This window comes from Sciurus carolinensis, chromosome 4 (genome assembly GCF_902686445.1).
Source record: "Sciurus carolinensis chromosome 4, mSciCar1.2, whole genome shotgun sequence".
NCBI classification, from domain to species: domain Eukaryota; kingdom Metazoa; phylum Chordata; class Mammalia; order Rodentia; family Sciuridae; genus Sciurus; species Sciurus carolinensis.
This window is the reverse complement of record NC_062216.1, coordinates 137223736-137245101: the sequence shown is the minus strand read 5'-3', so window position 1 is coordinate 137245101 and position 21366 is coordinate 137223736. Positions and strand designations below refer to the sequence as shown.

Below are 21366 nucleotides of genomic sequence, written 5' to 3'. Positions count from 1 at the left end.
CTCATTTGGGCACAGAAGAGTCCTCAATTTTCATAATAATATGAAATGTTATGTATATGACAGAATATGTTTGAATAACTTATATCTGAAATTGAATCTTTGGGAGATTTTAGCTTACCATTGACAAAGCCTTTGTTTAGGGATGCCAGAAGTTGCATCTCTGTTCTCATTTCTGAGGTCAAATCATGTGATTTCTTTTGAAAAGGAGGCATGCTGAAGTATTTTCTTAGGGAGCACTAGGCAGGTTAGTGCACTGAGAGTGAGGGATGAGGGCAGATGGGGATCACCACAGCAGGGCCTGAGAGAAGCAGTGGACAGTACCCTTCCTGTCAGGCCCCAGCTACTGCTACCCTCTGCTGCTCTAGGCACTCACCAATGGCTGGGTGAGTGACTGTGATCACTTAGAGGAGATCACACAATGTCTCAGGCGTCATCTTCCTGTAGAAATGATACATGATGAACCAGTTTCTGCTCCCTCTTGCTTAAGTTCTAGCCTAGGGCACTGAATTTCTTATGGGCTGCACATGAGGATCTGAAAGAAGGTTTGATCCTTGTGATTGCGTATTAGCTTTTTCTACAAATATATCCCCTGGTGACATGTACAACACATCCTGGTAAATACTTATTTCAGACTCAAACCAAAGGCCCCAAGCATCAGCTCTGGCCTAAATTAGCCTTGTTAAAATTCAGCTATATCCCTTTTCCCGTTCTATCCTTGGTTCAGTTCTGCTGTATGTAGAGCAGCAGTTACTGGGTAAACAATTTCCTTTCCTGCATCACACCAAAAGAGGAAATAGAATTCAAACTGCATGCATGTTATTTAAACAGGCAGCTTTTTGATCCTGATTAATTCTTCAGGAAAACACTCAATCCATTTATTAAAGGAGAAAAAGCCACCACATTTACACATTGCATTTCTTTGATAAGCTAATCATCAGGGTACCTTAGGCTTTACTTGAACATTTCCTGAACTACCAAATCTAGGAGTTCAATGAAATTCCTGCTCTGGAGGAATTTGGAAATAGCGTAAACAGTAATAAATGTGAACTCTGGAATTAGGTAAAGTTTAGATTTAAACATGGCCATGATTTGCTAGTTGCAGGATTTCAGATGTTTTTCTTAGCTTGTGTGAGTGTTTCCTCATTTGCAACGTTGGCTAAATAATATCTATAATGGAGTTTGTGAGATTTCATAGAGCTAAAGTATGTATTTCAGATTGTGGTTAAATTTATTAATTGGAATCACAAAATTCGGAAAGCTTTGAAGAGGGAATAGCCAGCAGGTGGAGGAGGCTGAGTTTGGGGGATGTGGTAGTGGTGACAATCAAGCCCTCTGTACGTCACCTGATAAGAGCTGCTGATGCAGAAAACTAGGTCTAGCTCTAACAAATGCAAAACCTTGGAAGTTGTGATTGAAAATTAAACAACCACTCTTCATTTAGTAAAAGTTATGCTGCTAAGTTATATGTGAAATTGGCCAAAATAATTCCTACAAAGGTGACATGAAAACCTCCGGGCAGGGATGGTACAATTTATTTTTCAAAATATTAAATATTTGGTTTTGAAGAAAGGGTAGATTGGGGACTGAATGACATGCATTTAGCAATCATCTGGGTCTTGTGAGAGATAGTACATACTTTTCCTTTCTGTCTCATTAGAGGAAGGGTTTTGAAAAAGGAATCTAAGAGAATGGTCAGTCCCATGTGTCAAATTATGGTACTTTCAAGGGGAATCACTCATTTTTTTGGCAACTTTATTGCTCTTTCAAAATTATTTTCATAATGATAAAAAATTGGACAATGCTTCTGAGTTTGATATCTTATCTTTGCTAGAAAATATTAATAAGGTGCTTCTATTGCATTATAAAAGATGGGCTTAGTAAAATTTAAGATTACAAAAATAGTTTGCTTTGTAAAATATTATATTCAAATATATCTGATTAAACACTATTTGGAGAATGTTAGAATAGCTTGTTGATCTTTGATGTTTTGGGTATAATTACAAGGTAGGATGTTCTACATTGTATTCATCATCATACCTGGTATAAAGGAATGTGATGAAAGAGATAGGTCCAATTTTTTTCTCCTTCCTGAAATTTGTAGTCTAGTAATAAACCAGAGGATGGAATAAACCAGAAGATGGGAAAAAGAGGGACTTGAAAAAGGAAACATCTGAATCCTACCTATGTGGGATTCACACTGATCTGTCATGCAAGGTGACCCAGAAGGCTGGGGAGCAGCAAAGGGACTTGGGGACAGGAGTGGCGTGGAGGTGGGCCGCTGCTCTCCCTTCACACAGTGTGGTAGTGGCCTTATGGTAAGGAGAATAGGAATGAAGGAAATAAGCCATTGAGCGTGAGCAGAGTGTGTGTGCAGACTAAGACCTCAGGCCCAGCACAAGCCCTGTAACCCTTTTCTCAGTGGCAACCAAGCATGATGGACAGGTGCCTTTGGAGTCCGACCAAAGTTGGAATCTCAGTCCACCCTCTGCAAGTTTCATGACTAATGCAATTCCAACTTCTCTGAGTTTCAGTATCTATAAGTTGGGGATAATAAGGATGCCTATCCCATAGTGTTGCTATGAGGATTAAATGAACAAACTGTGATTTTTTTTTATACAGCTACTCAGTAGATTTTAGTTTAAGATATAGTTAAATGTAAATTTTTTCACTGTATCTGATTTTCCAGGTAACAGACCTTTGAAAGCATTATTTACCAAAAAGAAACAAAAGAAACAAAATTATTTTAAGAACAATTAGGTAATCCTACTAGGACACTTAGGTTCCACTTTATGGCATTTTCAAATATGGCCTCAACATAAATAGAGCATCAGCATGACATTGTTTGGAAAGTGAATGATGTTAAAGAGAAGCATGTATCTCTCCACTCCTCTTCCTGGATTCTAGGTTTAACATTGAAGTTGATTTTATGCCAGGCAGGAACTTCAAAGGCTGCTTTATGTGCTCCCTATGACTTAAGCTATCCACAGATATGTTCTAAAATCAAAATATGAAACTCCAGACTTTTTACCTATTTTAATATTCTAATCTCACTCTATTTTTGTTTTTTGACACTGAGATACAATTAAGAATAGACGATTCCTGACACTGTGCTGCTTTCTGAAAGACATTTTTTCCTTCCTGTCTTTAAATACTAGCAGAAAGTGAAAATACCAAGAAGTACCTTGTCAGAATATTGATTTACTCACATAGAAATAACAGCTTAAACTAAAGAGCAGCTTGTTAATTATTGGTAAACAGCGGTCTCCGACCACATTGCACAGTGTTTGCAACTTAATGAAGGAGAGGACTGTGATTAGAGGTATTTTTAAATTTTCCTTTCTGGAATTATGCCTGGGGTCTTTACTTCACTGACTAATATCCCTGTTTTATCTGGGTCCTGAAATTTGTTCTTGCATATGTACCATGTTCCATATGAAGAGTACTGATGGGGAAAGTGCTTTCAGGAAGGGTCTCATGCTAGGCTTAAAGGAATCCCATCTATCAACATTGCTCTGTAAACATGGCAAATGGCAAGTAGGAGGCTTGGCCTTGGCTGGCTTTCCTGGATTTTGACATCCCCACCACCCATGCTCAGCTGTGTTTTCTAAGCCAGAAGTTCACTGGGTTCTGAAGTCTGGGGGCAAGACACCACAGAGAGTACCCTGCCTTACATTTCTGGTTCTCAGTCTTTCTGTGGTCTGCCTCAGGGGGAAAAGAACTGCATAGAATTAGTGATATGGGGGACATTTAAAGTGGAGCAGAAAGTGAGAAGAGAGGAGAGAAGGCTGGCCGGGAGATAGGGGAGTGTCAGAAGTTGTTTTGTATGAATTGGGTTGGTGGAGAATTCCTCTGTCAGCTCTACCAGGAAAGCTTAGGTGCCACTCAACTTTGCTTTCGGGCCATCTAAAATCTGGGGAGGGTGGATGGGAGTAATAATAAAGATACTGAGACCATCATTGACTCTACAGGGAGAGCAAAATATAATCCAGACACTTGTAAATGGTCTTAGAAATGATGAACTGTTCCCTCCCATGTAACAGAGAAAGTGAAGAACTCCTCCATGTATCTAATTGTTCATTTTAGGAATTCATTTTACATTTAAAGTGTGTTTTACGTAATCTACATTTCTCAACAGCATTTTACATATCAGGAAACAAGCTCAGAGAATTTATGGAATTTGGATTCATAGTCTCATACTTATTTGATTTATGTCCCACAGTCAAGTATAATTATGTGTAAGATGATTTTTTTTTGAAACCTATGGAGACAATAAAACTGGTAAGTAAGGTATCTTTTTTGTGTGTTACAGCATCATGTAGCGAGGTACCTTATATGGAGACTAAGAATATATGTAATAAGGCGCCAAGTGTATGGTCAAGGTGATGCTCAGAATCATCAGGGAGGCTGGTGTGAGAGAAAAGACATGATTGAATTCCACTGAGTAAATATCACAATATAGCCCTACATAGATGATTGCCTGGTGTCCTGGTCATTTTCAGGTTTACAAAAGCATGATATATACACCTACCCATGATCCAACAATTCTAGAAGCAGTGAAAATGTGTCTGCAAGAAACTGTCCAAGTATATTTACAACAACTTTTCCTCCCATAATAATCCCAAACTGGAAACAATCCAGATGTCCATCAACAGGAAAATGGCTAAACAAATTTTGATACATGCATATGATAGAAAATGACTCAAGAAAAAGGAGTGAAAAACTGTTGTATGCAGCTATATATGAAGGATCTCAAAGTAATCATATTGAGTAAAGAAACTAGACAGAATAGTGTGATTCCATTTAAATGTCATTAGAGAACAAGAAACCTAATTTGTGGTGATAAAATTAAAACAGGTTTTCTCTTGGGGCTCAGACTAGGGATAAACTGGAAAGAGGCATGAGGAACTTTTTTGGGGATAAATAATTCTATAATTTAATTGGAATAGTGGCTACATTGGTGTACACAATTGTCAAGACTCAATGTGCTTAATGTCAGGGCACTTTGTTATTTACCAATTTTGTTTTCAATTTACAACATTTTGATCTTAGAAAAAAGTCTATAAGATAGCAATTAAATGACTTGGGAAATATTTGAGAAGCCACAAGTTGAAGACAGACTGAAAAAAGGATGACTTTTAATATTTAGAACAATTCTTTTACATCAAGAGAATTAAACCTAGAATTTCTTACCCTAAAGGAGAGTGGGATAGTAGAAAAAGGCTTTTGGATCACAAAAAACTGGTGTTTTGAGTCCTGAGTTCTCGTTGACTAATCATATGCTCTAACCCTGGGTCATCATCTACAAAAGGAGAGTCTTAGTATGACCTTGTATCAGGAGCCTGGGAGTAAAGAATGTGGTTTTTGGAGACAAGTGCCCTAGAGACTAGACTATTTCAGGGAATATTCTTGAACTTTGAAACAATATCAGGAAGGACATTCCCAACCTACCTGATGACTTTTTCAAATGGAGCCCTTGCCAATATGAAACATGATGTTTCCATGTTTGGCGTTTTAGTGTCTGAAACCCTTTTTTTTTTTTTTAAATAGCTTTATGAAATATAATTTACACAAATAAAATTCACCTACTTAAAGTATACAATTCAGTACATTTTAGTATATCCACAGGGTTGCATAACAACCACCACTAATTTTAGAATATTTTCATCATTGCACAAAGAAACCCCTTATCAATTATTTGTTGTTCTCCATCTCCCTGCCATGCTCCCTCCTGCAGCCTTACAAAACCATTGATCAACCTTCTGTCTGTGGGTTTGCCTATTCTGGTTAATAGGTATGGCAGCATGTATCGACACATCCTTCCTTTTCATGGCTGAATAATCTTGTGTTGTGAGGTGGTACCCTATTTTCTTTACCTATTCATTTGTTGATGGAAATTTGGATTGTTTCTACTTTTGTCTATTATGAAAAATGTTGCTATGAACACTCACATGTCATTTTTGTATAAGTATGTACATCCATTTATCTTGGGCATATACGAAGAAGTGGAATAGCTGGGTTACATGGTGACTCTATTTAACATTTTTAGGAAAGATAAGACTGTTTCCCAGAGTGGCTACATCACTTTACATTTCCACTGACAGTGGATGGGTTTTCATTTCTCCACATCCTCACCAACACCTGTGATTATCCATCTTTTGGATTTTAGCAGAGCCTGAAATCTTGAGTTCCTGTGTGTGGTGTCAGAGCTTAGAGGAGCTCACTGGGCAACACTATATTAGTGCCATCTTCCACTTACATCCTTTGAGCCTGGTCCTGGGTTGGCCTTTGTGAATACTTTTCACACCCCAAAGACTTGCACACCGGATCAGTCATGGACATTCTCCATTTTATGACAGTGTCCGACAATCTTCTGAACCCTGGGCTTGTCTCCTCATAAAAGGAAGGATGTTAATGGTCATAGCACTGCATTTTTAGTTGGCCAGAAAATGGCACCTCTGATTTGTATTTGCAATAACAAAAACAACCAATATTTACTGAGAGTTTATCTGGTGGCAAGAATTGTTTTAAGTGCTTTATGTGAATTCTCTTATTTAGAATGTAACACATCTCAAGGACAGAAGTACTATTAATATTTTTTAAATGCTTTCATTAGTGTACTATAGTTATACATAATAGCTGGGTTCATTCGGACATAATCATACATGCATGGAATTAAATTTGCTCCATTTCAGTTTCTTGTGCCTCTTCTTTCCCTCTCCTCCTCCTTCCCCCTATTCCCTTTCCTCTATTCTACTGGTCTTCCATTTACTTACTTCCTTATTTATTTATCTTTAATTGGTGCTTTATAGATAGACAAGCAGGTGGAATTCACTGTGGTATACTTATACATGCACATAGGGAAATTTTGTCAAATTCATTCTGTATTATTCTCCCTTTTTCCAGTATCTCCTCCCTCCCCCTCAATCTCCTTCTACTTTTTTGATTTTCCCTCTATCCTTTTGATATCTGACCCCCTTTATTCCCCATTATTTTTCTCTAGCTTCCACATATGACAGAAAACTTTTTTTGACCCCTGATTTTTGATTCTGGTTTATTTTACTTAGCATGATGTTCTCCAGTTTATCATTTACTGTTATAATTTCATTCTTCTTTATGACTGAGTACAACTTCATTGTGTGTACATAACACATTTTCTTGATCCTTTGAGATGAGTAATATTAACCCATTTTATAGAAGGATTAAGTAACAAACCCAGTGATATCCCACTAGCAAGTGGAATCATGATTGGACTTACATAAGTTGAGTACAGGCCCAGAGGTTTAGTCTATTCTTCAATTCTGTCTCACCATTAATTTATAATTGACTAAATTTAAGGCATCTGTCTCATTCACCATGATAGCTCAGAAATCAGCATAATCCCTGGCCTATAAAAGGGGCTTAATTAATATATGTTGAATAAACAAAAGGATAAATGCATAAAATTAATTTGCACTATTTCAGAGCTAAGTTTGTGTGTTTGTGTATGTGTGTGTTTGTGCACGCCCTCTCTCTAATTATTTAAGCTCTTGTTTGTCATTAAGTCCTCCTCCTCCTCCTCCCTTATTCTGTATTACAACCAGCACCACTCAATAGCTGACATTTCCTCTAATTGTGGAGTAACAGATTGTAAAGGATTAAAGATTTCGCAATACAAACATTTGGCCTACTCAGAAATAGGTGGGAGTAAGGCAGAAGTTAAAAACATGTAATTTGAAGACTCACAAACAAGATAATAAAAAAATTGCTCTAAAACATATGATGAGTTTATCAGACAAAATTACAATTTAAAAGGTTCGATGTGTGGAAGATGGTATAAAACTTTCTCCTGCTTTGCTTCCCACTCAGAATCCTCCTCACTGTCTCAATAATATGGAAAGTCAGATGTAGACGAGATTGCTCTTGTTTGTATGATTTTTCTTGTTCTTTCATTTTCTATTTGTTCCCATTTCAACTCCCACTCCTCATTTTCTTCTCTCCAAGCCTACATACATGAAACCCAGGCTTCCAAACCCCTTTGCTCTGCTTTATTTAAAATTCAGCTGATGACTCTCTCTCCTTTTATTCTTTGGATTAAAAAGAAAAACTAACACCTACACTTGTTTCTATTTTAAAAATTAGATTTCCTTGGCACTACATGTATTAGAACTTAAATCTCCCAATAAGAATTTCCTGCATGGTAACCCATTTGAGACACCATGGAAATGATGCTAATGCTCAGAACATTTCAGAGTCAGAATATAACCCTCAAAAGGACACCACCTAATCACTTTTCCATATTAATTAAAACTGTTTTACCCAACTTAATCATCAACTCATCATCTCTGTTTGACCCTAAATAATTTCTGACCATTTCAATGGAATTTACCATTTAAAGATGAAGACAATTCACTACTGAATAGGACAGACCAAAAAAAAAAAAAAAAAAAAAAAAAGGAATGTATAGAACACTGCGAGAGTCAAAGTCAATTTCCTTGAATGTGATATGACTGATGATGTGTGTTTGTAAGAGAAAATTCTCATTTCATTTTAGTTTGTTCAGTTGATTCACTTGAAAATATTTGAGCACTTTGTGTTCTGGGCATAGGGCTACTGGGGATAAAAAGGAAGACAAAGTATAATCTCCTTGCATTTACAGAGTATTGATCAACTCTATGGCAATATGGCATTGTAGAGAGAGAAAAGGGTTTGGGCATCAGACAGACCTGGGTCTAAATCCTTGTCATGTTGTTTATTTTGCACTAGGCAATTGTGTTATCTAACACATAAAATGGGGATATGAAGAGTGACTCCATATGGTTGCTTCAGGAACTATACAAGATGACATGTGAAAAGTACTTAGAGTGGCGGGTCTAGCTTTCATCTTCCAACTCTAGTCCTTGGGAAGAACCAAGATTTACAATATTTACTTTGTCCCAAGTCTAGATTTATCTGTCTGCTATTTAAGGAAAAAGTTGTCATTAGATTACTTCATTCAGTCTTATTTCTTAAGATGTCAGTTCAAGCTCTTGCAATTATTATTGTTAACATGGACTTTAAAAAGGGAATTTAGAAATATTTCTCACAGAACAACAAATACCTCTCTCCATTCATTTATTCAAAAATATTTTGCACCTCTACTGTGTGCTTGCTTCTGTGATCAAACTTTGTTTGCAGTGGAGAACAACATATGTGGCTGCTGTCTGTAAGGAGCATACAGTCTGGGGGTGGGGGGGAAGACAGACCATGAAAAAGTAAAGAAAAGCAATTAAGTGTGCCTTCCTGACATGCTATGGATGTCTTTGTTGCATTTCTCAAGTATGATAGACTGTGAGTGACATGGAAGGAAGGTTCTTATTGGTATCATGCTTGAAGTTAGAGCAATTAACCTTTTATAACTATTTCCAATCAGAGCATTGATTTGTTGGGTGGAGATTCCCTGAGCATGAGTTGCCTCTAACTACTAAATGTACTCAGGAACAGCATTAATTCTTTCATGATCCTTGGCTGTAAAGATGCCGTAAGAAATAATAGCTTTAACCCATTCCAAAGAAGTATCGAGTAATTGACCACTGGAAACTAAAAAAAACTTCTGCCTTGTGATTGAACATGTATTCTCCAAATGCTTCTCTGTGAAGTAAATGTTTTTCTAATTAGGCTTAAAAATGTGAAATTTTCTTGCAAAATTGATTTTCCATTAAGGCACTAAAGTAGTTTCTCCTCTGCTTGGGTACTAATTAAATTATGTCCCAACTTGTTTTAATTCAGCAATCAATTTTTTTTTCCATTTGCACTGGATTACAGAATCTCATTTAAAAATCACTGTTTAATGAATTCCACACAAAGCAGAGGTGATAGACATTCTCTAACGGCAACAAAAGAGTACTGGTCAAGAGTTGAGAGCTTGCAACCTATCAGGACAGAATACTGAAAAAAAAAGGAAAAAAAAAAAAAAAGCCACACCCCAAAAAGCAAACAAAAAGACTCAGACCCTGGTGGTGTCTATGTCTTGTGCTGTTTTTAGAAATAATAAACAGTAGTGCAAGGCATGGGGATGTGGGAAAAAAAAGGAACAAAAATGCTAAAATAAAAAGGATCTAAATTCTTTGAGGATGCACCTGATGCTGGGTCCAGAACTGAGACAATTTCTAAGGTACTCAAAAACTTATAAAAAGAGAAAAACTGAATCATGGCTATTGAATGCAATATTTGAAATAAGTAAAAAATAAAATGAATGGATTATTCTAAAGGTATGACAGTTGGTTTCAGATTTAACTTGTGAGTGTATGAATAATTATTTTTTGAATGATTTAAAATATCTCAAAAAGTCAACCTTGGTTGAGGATATACATATTGAAAATCTTTTGCAAGTAAAGATACATGTTGATAATATAGGATGATTTTGAGATCTTATACTAAGAAAGGAAAAATTGATACAACTAATAGTTTTCTAACTGGTAATCACCTCTGAAAAACTCAAGATTTACATTTCTGTTTAAAAACAGAAACAAACAAACAAACAAACAAACAAACAAAAAAGAGAATAGTTGAGCTGTCTCCCAGGTCCAATTCCACCTTCATCTATTAGAAGGTGGGGAAGTGACTAGAGGGAGTAGTCAATCATGTAACAACAAAAAAAAAGAGAAGCAAGTGAACATAAGCCAGTAAAATGACTTTCATTGTGTTAATTTAAGATACATTAACAAGCCAAATGGAAGTGTCACCTGCATGGAGAATCTAACAGCAGGACCCGTTGAGGTTCTTCTTGGCACAGTTTCTTCTACATCTCCTCCTTATAAAAACATGCTTAGTAAAGTTCAAATGTAGCTCTTACACTATGTATGCTCTTTCCTATTCTTTACTAAGCAACTCGCACATTAACTGATCACTGAAATAACACATAATTCTTTAACTCAGACAATTGCTTCATCAACTCAAGGTCTTTATGGTTCTCATCTTCCTGGCAACCAAACTTTACCCTGTTTAAATCCAAGACTCTAACTGAGCAGCCTACTGTGGTTAACAGTTCCATTTCCAGATTCCAAAATTGCTCCTTGAATTCTTTTATCTCACTTTCTTTAGTATCTTTTCAACTCATGATGACATTAAAAATAACAGTTAACACTGTTAGATGAAAGAAAAACTAAAATTGTGAACAAAATTGCTCATGTAAAATGGAAAAACAATTTCTTTAAAATCATGAGAGCTAAGATTTCAACTTATTCATACAATTATAATTTTCTGCAGTTAATGGACAGTAGCATGAAAAGATAGAGCACATATCAGTGAGAATAAGTAATTTTCAGATATGAAATGTATTTGGAATCTTATTTCCTTTATAGAAAAGAAAGTGTCTATCTGGTCTGGTCATCCAGGAATACTTGCAAGCTCGGCATCTGCTTTATGAGGTCTCCTGTATCATAACAAAGGCAAACAGTCCCTCAAGTGAAAACCAAAAATGACTATTCTGGAGAAGATATCAAAGAAGAAAGTTTTTAGAGGGTAAAAATGTAATATTATATTTGCTATTTTCTATTAAAAACTTGGAGGACCATTCAATAAGCACATCAGCAGTGAAGAAAGAATAAAGAAGTAGACACAGAAAAGAATAGAACAAATAGGGAAATGAAAACAAAAAGGAGAAAGAGAACACAAAAAAGAAGGTAGGCCACAGACAGAGAATAGGAAATCTCTCATTTATTGAATAGACTGAGTACCAGACTTGGTGTTAGGTATTTCAGATTCTACCTCATTTAATTATAAGTAAGATCAGGGATAGATGATGTTAGAACACTTTCTAGATTAAAAATCCTGAATTTTAGAGTGCTTAAGTGGCTTGTCCCATGTCTTAGACATAGTAAATGGATCAGTCAGGACGGAACCCCAGAAGTGTTTGAGCTTAAGGACAGATCGTGCCCTAGAAACCAGTGTAGTTGAAAATAAGCAAGGCAGAGGTTGGAGTTAAGAAGATGAATCAACCTCAAACTTCATGAAAACATAGTGCCTATTATTTGTCCCTTAGAAATAAAACCACTTAGCACAGTTCCAGGAAGATAGTAATGCATAATAAGTATTTTCATGAAGAACATGTATCAACATTATATCTATATCCAAATCTGTATCTACTTCTATACACATGTATTTGGTACCAGGTATTGAACTCAGGGGTGCTTTACCACTGACCTAGATCCTCAGCCCTTTTAAAAATTTTTAATAAATTTTGAGATAGGGTCTTGCTATGCAACTGAGGGGTGGTCTTGAACTTGTGATCCTTCTGCCTCAGCCTCCTAAATAGCCGGGATTATAGGTCCATGCCTCAGGCGCTCAGCTAGAATGAATTGGATGACAAAAGTCTTAGGGAAAGAAGACATAAAAGAAAGAAAGATGGGGGTATATAAGGTGGGGAAAACAAAAATAAGATTGTTTTGGGGTGTCTACCTAACCTTTCAGATTCTAGAATCAAACCTGTCAGCTTAGTGTTAAGTCTCAAATTCTGCCCATACTCAAAGGATTCTTGAAAAAGGAGAATCACTTGATGATCTATGTACCCTTAGGCAAAAATATTTTTCACCTTTCTAGAAGCCCACTGGGTGTGATATTGAAATCCCATAGCACTGATGGTTACTCAGGTAAGAGTAACTATATACTCTGGACAGGTCGTCTTGTGAAGTCCACATTGGTCGTATTCTGATAATTAACTAATGAATCAACCAAAACCAGTTTATTAAAAACCAATTAGCTAATAAATACTTATTATGGTCCCACTTTATCTCCAACTAAAGGAATTCACAGTCAAACCTTTCAATAAAATATAAAAGTTTAATGAGACATATTACTATTTTGTTAAATATTTAGAAACATCATGCTCAAAGGATTGACTGTTTCTTTTTATACAAATATTGAACTTAATGTCAATATTACCTAACTCATAGGGAAGAACTACTTATAAAAATCATAAAATTTAGAAAGGCAGTATTTTTCCTATCTTATTTTTGAGGATGAAAAGTAGGGCCAAGTCTATTTCAATATTTAAGAATGTCTATTTTGACTAACCTACTGGGATAAGATGTGTGTTTCTTCTTTCTAAGAGAAAGCAAAGCAATTTTGCTCCCCCCCTTTTTTAAAATAAACTAAATAATAATTTTAGAGTACCAACAAAATTCAATTTCAGCATAGCAATCAACAAGCCTGTTCTGAGACCTTACCTCATGAAAGTGGTGTCAAGTTAGCATCTTGAGATGGCTCAGAGAAAACCTCAGGCTGAGAGGGTTCCCAGGTAAATTGCTTGATTAGTTTCTCTGAAGGCTTGGGCCACTCTGATCTCTCTGGTGATACCAATGTGACCACACCTTACCAAATTTTAGGGAGTCCTAAATGACAGGCTTTTTGCAATATAGCCAACTGTCAGGACCCTGGGAAGTGGCTGGTAAAGGAGTTGCTTTAGGACTTTGGAGAAACTAAGAGTTGTTTGCTGTTCTGGTATTGGTCTGCTGAGACATCCACACAGAGAAAATACCAGTGCCAGGCAGGAGGAGCATAATCAAATAGAATTGATTATTATGGCGCTTCAGTGCACTAAGGATATTGAACTTCCCTTTTTAAATCACAGAAAAATACTGGGCTAAACTATTAAAGCTGGGGAAAAACAATGTGAAGAGTACTATAAAAATGTGAGTCATTTAAAAAATGGATTTAATATTGGCCTTTGTGAATTTTATTTGATGTTTCACCCATCACACTCTGATATCTTTGGGAGAAACAATGAACTGTCTGCAACATACAGAAATAATCAAGGAAAAAGTGCCATTTTATTTCTACTTTATAGCTATATAACCTACATAGAAAACAAAAAAATCATTGTGGAAAAATACAAAGAATAATAAGATGATTTTTCACTGTCCCTTTAAAGAAGTGTGTGTGTATGTGTGTGTATGTGTGCCTGTGTGTGTGTGTGTCTGTCTGTCTCCAGGGAAGTTGGCTATAGAGCCAGTGCATGAATCTCTCTATTTTGAACAACACTCAGAAGACCTGTATACTTTCTAACCAGGTTATACAACACCCTGATCCTATTTTGCCAGCTATCAGCAGCTAGAAACCCACAACATACTTGGTAAAAAGCATCTCTCAATAGGTTCATATATAAGCAGCAACTGGAGATATAGTTTGTTGCATCAGAAATGCTAATGATTTTCTTACCTCTTCCTTCTCAGCACTTTGCAGATCACGCCATTCCTCAGTTACGTGACCGAAATCCACTGTGTTCATGGGGACTTTGAATTCTCCAATGATGTCATGTTTGGAGAAGCGATCAAAATCATACACAGCCATCACCAGAGTTTTGCCTCCTAATTCCGAGTATGGGACCTACACAGAAAGAAATGAGAATAAAATATCCGCTCACAAAAATGCTTAAAATCTGCTACTTCTTTATAGCATTTGATTTAATAGTTAGATTGGATAAACAGAACAGGGAGATAATTTTGTTTTTTCTTAAATCGAGCTTTTTAACTAACTGAAGTTGAATCTACTTGGGGAAAAAATTGGAACTTGCCATAGATTTTTCACCTTATTTTAAAGGTCTGGAAGTTATTAGTATTATTAATAATGGGTCCTACTATTATGATAAAAATACTCAAAGATTAATAAAACAATAAATAAGCTCTGGGCATACTGGCACATGCCTGGAATCCTAGTGACTTGGGAGACTGAGGCAGGAAATCACGAGTTCAAAGCCAGCCTCAGCAACTTAGGGAGACCCTATCTCAAAATAAAAAAGGGGTTAGGGATGAGCTTAGTGGTAAAGTGACCCTGGGTTCAATTCTCAGTACAAAAACAATAATGACAACAACAGAATAAATAAGCCAATTGCATTTGACTACTGTATACATTTCTCCTGCAGAATATTTTATTGTCATTGTTGTAAGTTATATCATCAGGATATAGCTTACTCAGAAGTAGAAAATGTGTTTCAAAAGTTCCATTAAATCTTCCGAGCCATTGGAATACCAAAGCTTAATGGAGCAGCAACTTATTCAAAGGCATCCTAGGAACTTGAAAAGATTTAAATGAACTTTATAAGGTGCCTCACCTACTCTCTAAAATAATTTACTGATTGACATGCACTGACTAGAAAATTGATGTTTTGAATATCAGAGATTCAATATAATACGAATCTTGAAGTTCACTCATAGGTATGACACTCTTTAGGATGAATAGTGGCAAAAGGCCAAGAACTGATGAATTCTCCAGCTGTTAGAATATATCTGGGACAGATGCTATGGGTTGGGAAGTTTATTAGTGACTTTTAAAATTCAGGGAAAAGCAGTGCAATCCAAATAAGCTACACTTCAGTAACTGGGTAGAAATGTCTAATTAAGAAATTGTGTAGACTTATATTAAAGGTTTGATCAATTTTCATACACTTCATATTTTATCAGTATAAATGGCTGTATTATGCTCCAGCAAACATTTCTCAATTAACTCTATATTAAGAAAGGAAGGAGAGAGAAGAATATTTGACCATAATCTTAGTTTTCCAAGGAGCATTTTCTATAATTTATCATGTTTGAAATCTGATTATATTATTAAAACACTGTGGTTAAAAATTAGGCATAATGCTTTTTCCATTTTAGAAGGAATCTAAAATAAACTCTTTCAAAGAGTCAAATTTTTAAGGAAGAAACAAGAAATTTTAGAATAATAATAGATAAACCTTTAAAATTGTCATTACATATCTAAAACCTCTCTACATTCTTTGATGATTATACTGAGATAGCAATGAACAGAAACCTGGGTTTGGAGTCAGAGAGACCTGGGCTTCCCAACTTTCTGGCCAAAGGACTTGGGGCAAATGAATAGATCTCAGCTTCTCCATCTATCAAAATGAGAAAATAATAGTATCTATTTCATGGGACCACTTTGAGGGTATATAAATATATGTGCAATACCTAGCAATACCTTAAGTAGACACTTAAGGATTTATTACTGATTAATACCTTCATTCAGGAGGGAGTTTGTTTTGGAGGAAAAAAGATAACATTAGTTTGGGGCATGCTGAGTTCATATTCAGTAGATGTTGACTCAATTTTACAGCCAATTATTTAAACTCTTATACTTTCCTTCCTATGTCATATTGCCCTTGGCATTTCAAGATATGTAGTCTACCAATGACTACTGGAAAAATTAACTGGTTCTCCTTTAAATTGGCATATTTCCTAAATGTATCAAAATATACTTTGAATTTCTTTATGGCTTGCTTAACCTTACTAAAATGAAATAAAATGGAATTTATAAAAGTTTACAGACAATTGAAATGTTAATTACACTTCTTGGAGTCATAGACATCACTAATAAAATTGTATTATTCTTATTACAAACAATTACAAAATTATTTTTAAGGAAATATGTAGATAACTCAAAGAAAAGTCTTACAGTATTATTTCAAATAATTTAAGATTCTGCTTACTAAATTCTAGTTAGAAACTGCTGACCTAAATAAAATGAATGTATAGGCAAATAAAATGCTTTTGATTACTATTTGCTGTATTTTATGTTTTGTGGTATTTTGGCCACATGATTAGGTCTTCCTAAGTTGAGAATTTTCAGATTTTTTTTCCTGCTACTTTAACTCTCTGGATACAGAAAGAATGATGGATTTTAAATAATATTGCTCATAATAAAATAAGGAACGTTTGTCTTAAAACCTGAAAAATGTTAGAGTGAATGGAAAGACACTGCTCCTACTCAAGATTGTAAACACATTTTGAGAAAATGGCTCATACCCTCAGCTCCATCAGGTTACGTAAGACCAGAATGTTTGCCAACAGAGGCTCATGCCACTGCTAAGCCTGGCTGATGGACAGGGTGATTTTTGAATCAACCTGTTGGCATATTCACAAGTATTTCATTTTTCAGAGATGTATGATTCTAAGTAATGCATTACAAAAATCACACATCCAGCAAAAGAATTGTTTTTTATGAATGACTTTGAGCCAAAAGCTACAAAGATCCCTATGACCTGCAGGGTTTGTTTTCCTGACAAATTATTTGACCAGAATCTCTGTTGGTTATTGTTTGTCAACTGAGATGTCTTAAGAAGATGAAGAATATCAGGGAAGAGCCTAGAGTAAAGGAAAAATACTAGAAATGCTGAAAAACGTGTGTTCATATTCTTCTCATGGATAAGAAAAATGGGTCTAGGGTATTCAAGTTCCCCTGTACATATAGAGTTTTCAGTAAGAGTCATATCTATTTGTACATTTAAGCATGAAAGAGTACTTTATTCTGATTACAGCAGGGTTTATCTATTTTCAGGAACTTGGAAATTCAGGGAAATAATGACTTCTTTTCTTTGGCTTTATTCTGGGTGTGTATGTTCAAGCCTATGAGCACATTTGAAATTGACCTAACTTTTGAGATGTGACCATGACACTGTAGTCATGTTATCAGTCTATCTTCCATTCTGAAAAGTGATGGCCAACTCCTGCCTTGACCACATTGAAGCACAGTATAGAATCTTCACCAGACTGAAGAGAAAAATTGAAAATATTCTGAATACAACCATTGTCCTTGAATACATGTTCATGTGTGTGTCTGTGTCAGGATAAAACCAGTCTTTTATCTAAAACAACAAAGGAAAATTTATAAGTACATATGAAAAATACCTTGAAAGTAAATTGCTCATTGAAGACGGGATTCAGGGTTTTTCGGTGGACTTTGGTCTCGAATTTCTTCTTTTTATCAGGCAGCAGAAACACTTTCACATAAGGGTCAGATGTGCCCCCCATGTCTAAGGCGGGCAGTTCAGCAGCCTGGATGATCCCTACCAACAGCTGAAATGAATGACAGAAACAACAAGCACAAAAGTTGATGACACTTAGGAAAAGATTGATTTGTTCACAGTGCTGCATATTGTGATTTTTCCTCATTCCTCTTTGCTTTCAATAAACTTTTATTCTCTTGTGAATCTGAACACAGAAGGCAAATGAAATGAGCTCTCTAGACTTCAGAAACCCAATTATGACAGATGCAGGCTCTAGGAAGCCAAGTTTTAAGCACAAAAGAGGCTTTTAAAAGGTTGCTGATTATAGTTAAATACGAAATTCATATTTTCAAAAGGGTTGCAATCAAATAACTTTTCAATTGCTAAAAGCTCTTGTGCATTGTTTTTTCTTTCCCGTGCATGATTTGGAAGTAGAAATAAATTGTTAAACAATCACAGGTCTGTAATTACAAAGTAGAATAATTTTGTTCTTTATCAAAGTCTCAGACCACCTAAATAGAATTTTTTATTTCGGTTTAGCAATAGAAATCTCTTAGAAATTGGGTAGTATTTTGAGATTAAAAAATAAGACATTCAAGTTTCTGTCATTGTTGATCTTCACTGTGTGTTAGTTAATTTTTACTTTAATTTACAGTAGAATGATTATTTTCCAATAATTCTTGTGCTTAAATGTCGGACATTGAAACAAAGAATTATAATTTAAGTTTCATAGAAAGGAAGGGGAGATGACAGGTATGGTTTTCATGTTAAATAACAATGCTACTGTTTTGTCCAAATACAACAGACATATCTGCATTTATTGAAATCTGTTTTCTTACTAAGACTAAATATCATTATGAATATTAGAAATTATGGTATCGTTAGTTTTTTTGCAAAGAAAAAAGGTGTGAGTGGACTATTCCAGCTGTTCTGCCACCAGAGATTTTATGTCAGCAGATTGGTGTAAATCCACATGGGAAACAAAAGTAGATTTTTTGTGATTCAAGGGACATACTGTCCAGCAAATGCAGTCACACCCCTGGCTTTCACCAAAGAGCCTGAACATCTGATTCTGTGACTTTTTAGTTAGTAGAATGAAAAAGCAAATTTACCCCCTTTAAAAAATTACACCCATTTTCTGAAAAACTTCCCCATCATAGTCTTAAGTGCATTTTGGCTAGCTGTCTCAGTTTTTAACCTGGATCATACCCTGAATGAGTATGCTGTTTCCATTTTAAGTTTCACTATTCGTTTTGTGCCATCGTCTTACAACAATGGCAATGACTGCTGGATTGTAGGTACACAGAACAGAGAAAGATGGTCCAAGAATAGCTAAAGTGGCTTTAGATTATAAAGACATGATTGGTGAAGCAAGTAATATGACTCTTGCTAAATTTGTATTTGGTATTTGCCTTTTTGTGACAATGTGAATAAGTAAGGTTTTACTTCTTGTTGCTTTTTATAACCAATTTTCTTTTGGGCAGTGAAAGCACTAGAAATATAATGAAATTCTTTAAAAGTAGAATATTTTTTATTTTAGAGATTTTAAGATATTTGTTAATAAGGGATGAAGTTACTTCTTCCAACCTCCCTTTGACTTCTGCCTAACAGATAAATATCACATTTCTTTCCACCCCCAAAGCTTCTTATTTAGTATATTTTAGGGTTGTCTTTTAGTTTTCACAATATAAGTTGACCTTTACCTTTCCTGGAGTACATAGATAATAGGAGATTTTGCTCCTAATCAAGTCCTGGTGCTCAAATTTTGGTAGAAGACATAGAAATGACCTTGAATGCCATATTTAATTGACTGTAAATGGTAACTATAAACGTGTATAAATCCATAATTATAAGTCCATACCTATAATCCAATATGCATATTTCTAGAAAGTATTATGAAATAACTAACCAGGGCTGTAATGGAGCTGATCAAATAAAAATATTTTTCATATGACATATATTCACACATCCTTCATGGAGAGCCCTCAGAAGTTGAAAGCATTATTTGACCTGTCCATTCCTAAATAAAACAAAGAATGTCTGCAACTACTCAGAGTTTTGACTTTGCCCTTGTTCATCGAAGCTTAGCATTCATGTTTGATTCATTTATCATTCATTGCTCATCAAACTGGGTATCATTAGCACATGCTGTATTAGTAGCAGTTGTATTTACAGATATTAGTTCTTCAACCCCTGAAATAATGAGTGAAGAAGCAATCTGTGCTGGAGAGATTTGAATTCACCTAACTAGAGAATGGTTATATTATAAAGATTCGTACCAACCTGATTTTGAATTTAGTTTCTTCCACTAATTCTTATCTAGCTTATTAATTTCCTTCCTTCCTTCTTCCCCTCCCCTTTCTTTTTCTTTCTTTCCTCCTTTCTTTCTTTACTTTCTGCCCTTCCTTCCTTTTTCTTTTTTTTTTTTGGTTTGGCCGGAGATCAACACCCCCAACTGTGCTCGTTAATTTCTTTAACAATTCAGAACATTCAGGATCATCTCCATCAAGATCATGGGTCCTAGAAATCCTTCAGAGACATATTTTTGAGCTACTTTGATAACAGGCAGTAGATAAAGGGTAGCTCATATTATCATTCATCTAAATGACACATTCCCACATTTTGGGAAATTGAAGTAGGAATGCCTGTTTTGTAATTTTTTTTTTTTTTTTTTTTTTTTTTTTTTTTTTTTTTTTTTTTCACTTTTGGGCCACATTGAAGGGCACTAGAAATAAAGTGGGTCTTTCTACTTTTCCAGAATTACAATCCAATTAGTACTGTAAGTTTCATCTCATATCATGACATATATAAGGTATTTGTACTTGTAAAATTCATGAACCATTTTTAATTTTCCATCTGTGATTCCTTATCAAACTGTTTTACTATTTCAAATAGTAGCCCAACCCAAAGGCCCCTAATTTGGATTAGACCCACATAGTCCAAGGAAGGTTTTTCTAGCTCAAGCTGAGGGACCTGTCAGGGCAAGAGTGACTGGGAGCTCTGGGTAGCAGACTGACTGCTTCAAGTTAATTTGTATTCTGCCTGCTTGCTGGAAGTGCCATAAGTAGATGTAATCGGTTGAATACTGTGAATTCTAATTACCAGAAGTTAAATTAGCAAGTAGGGGACTGCCTGTACTTAGAAATTATTTCATCAATAGCTTTGATAATTGCATTTTCCCTCGCAGCAAATGAAATGTTTTAAGAAGTATCTTGCTTCAATTTCTACTTGGTAATTTCAGAAAATGTAATGGAATTAGAAGACATTTTTCCCCTCAGACCTGGTTATTCTGGAAATCATAATCCAGTGAATATTGAAGTTTCCCCAGTTTCTCCTCTTCTTTGGGTTCTTCTTTTTCTTCCCCATCAGTCAATCCAGTTTCAGCATCATCATCCTTAAGGGCCTATGAGTTGGAAAAGGGGTCATATGTGAATTAGAATGAATTTTCATCAAAATCCAAATTAAGCTTGTCCTATAGTCATACTTCCAAGCTGTTAGAAAGCAAGCACTAAGATGCTAGAAACCTGTTTGTCTGACACACATTCACATTTGCTGCTTACATATTTTTTAAATTCCATTAGTGCACGGAATTTTTTTTTTCCCAATCAGCAAGCAACATGGAAGCAATG

The 21366-nt window shown here is 35.4% G+C and overlaps 1 protein-coding gene across 5 annotated transcripts in view; it reads right to left on the bottom strand.

The window, feature by feature from the left end:
- Syt1 (synaptotagmin 1) overlaps positions 1-21366 on the bottom strand; it is a 512448-nt gene that overhangs the window by 121322 nt on the left and 369760 nt on the right. For 4 of the 5 annotated variants that reach the window (XM_047549411.1, XM_047549412.1, XM_047549410.1 and 1 more), the window contains 3 exons: positions 21018-21140; positions 17640-17807; positions 14173-14340 (listed from right to left, as the gene is read on the bottom strand). In XM_047549411.1, the coding sequence (XP_047405367.1) occupies positions 14173-14340; positions 17640-17807; positions 21018-21140 (459 nt within the window). The remainder of the gene's footprint in view (positions 1-14172; positions 14341-17639; positions 17808-21017; positions 21141-21366) is intronic. The other variant, XM_047549414.1, reaches the window with a different exon arrangement.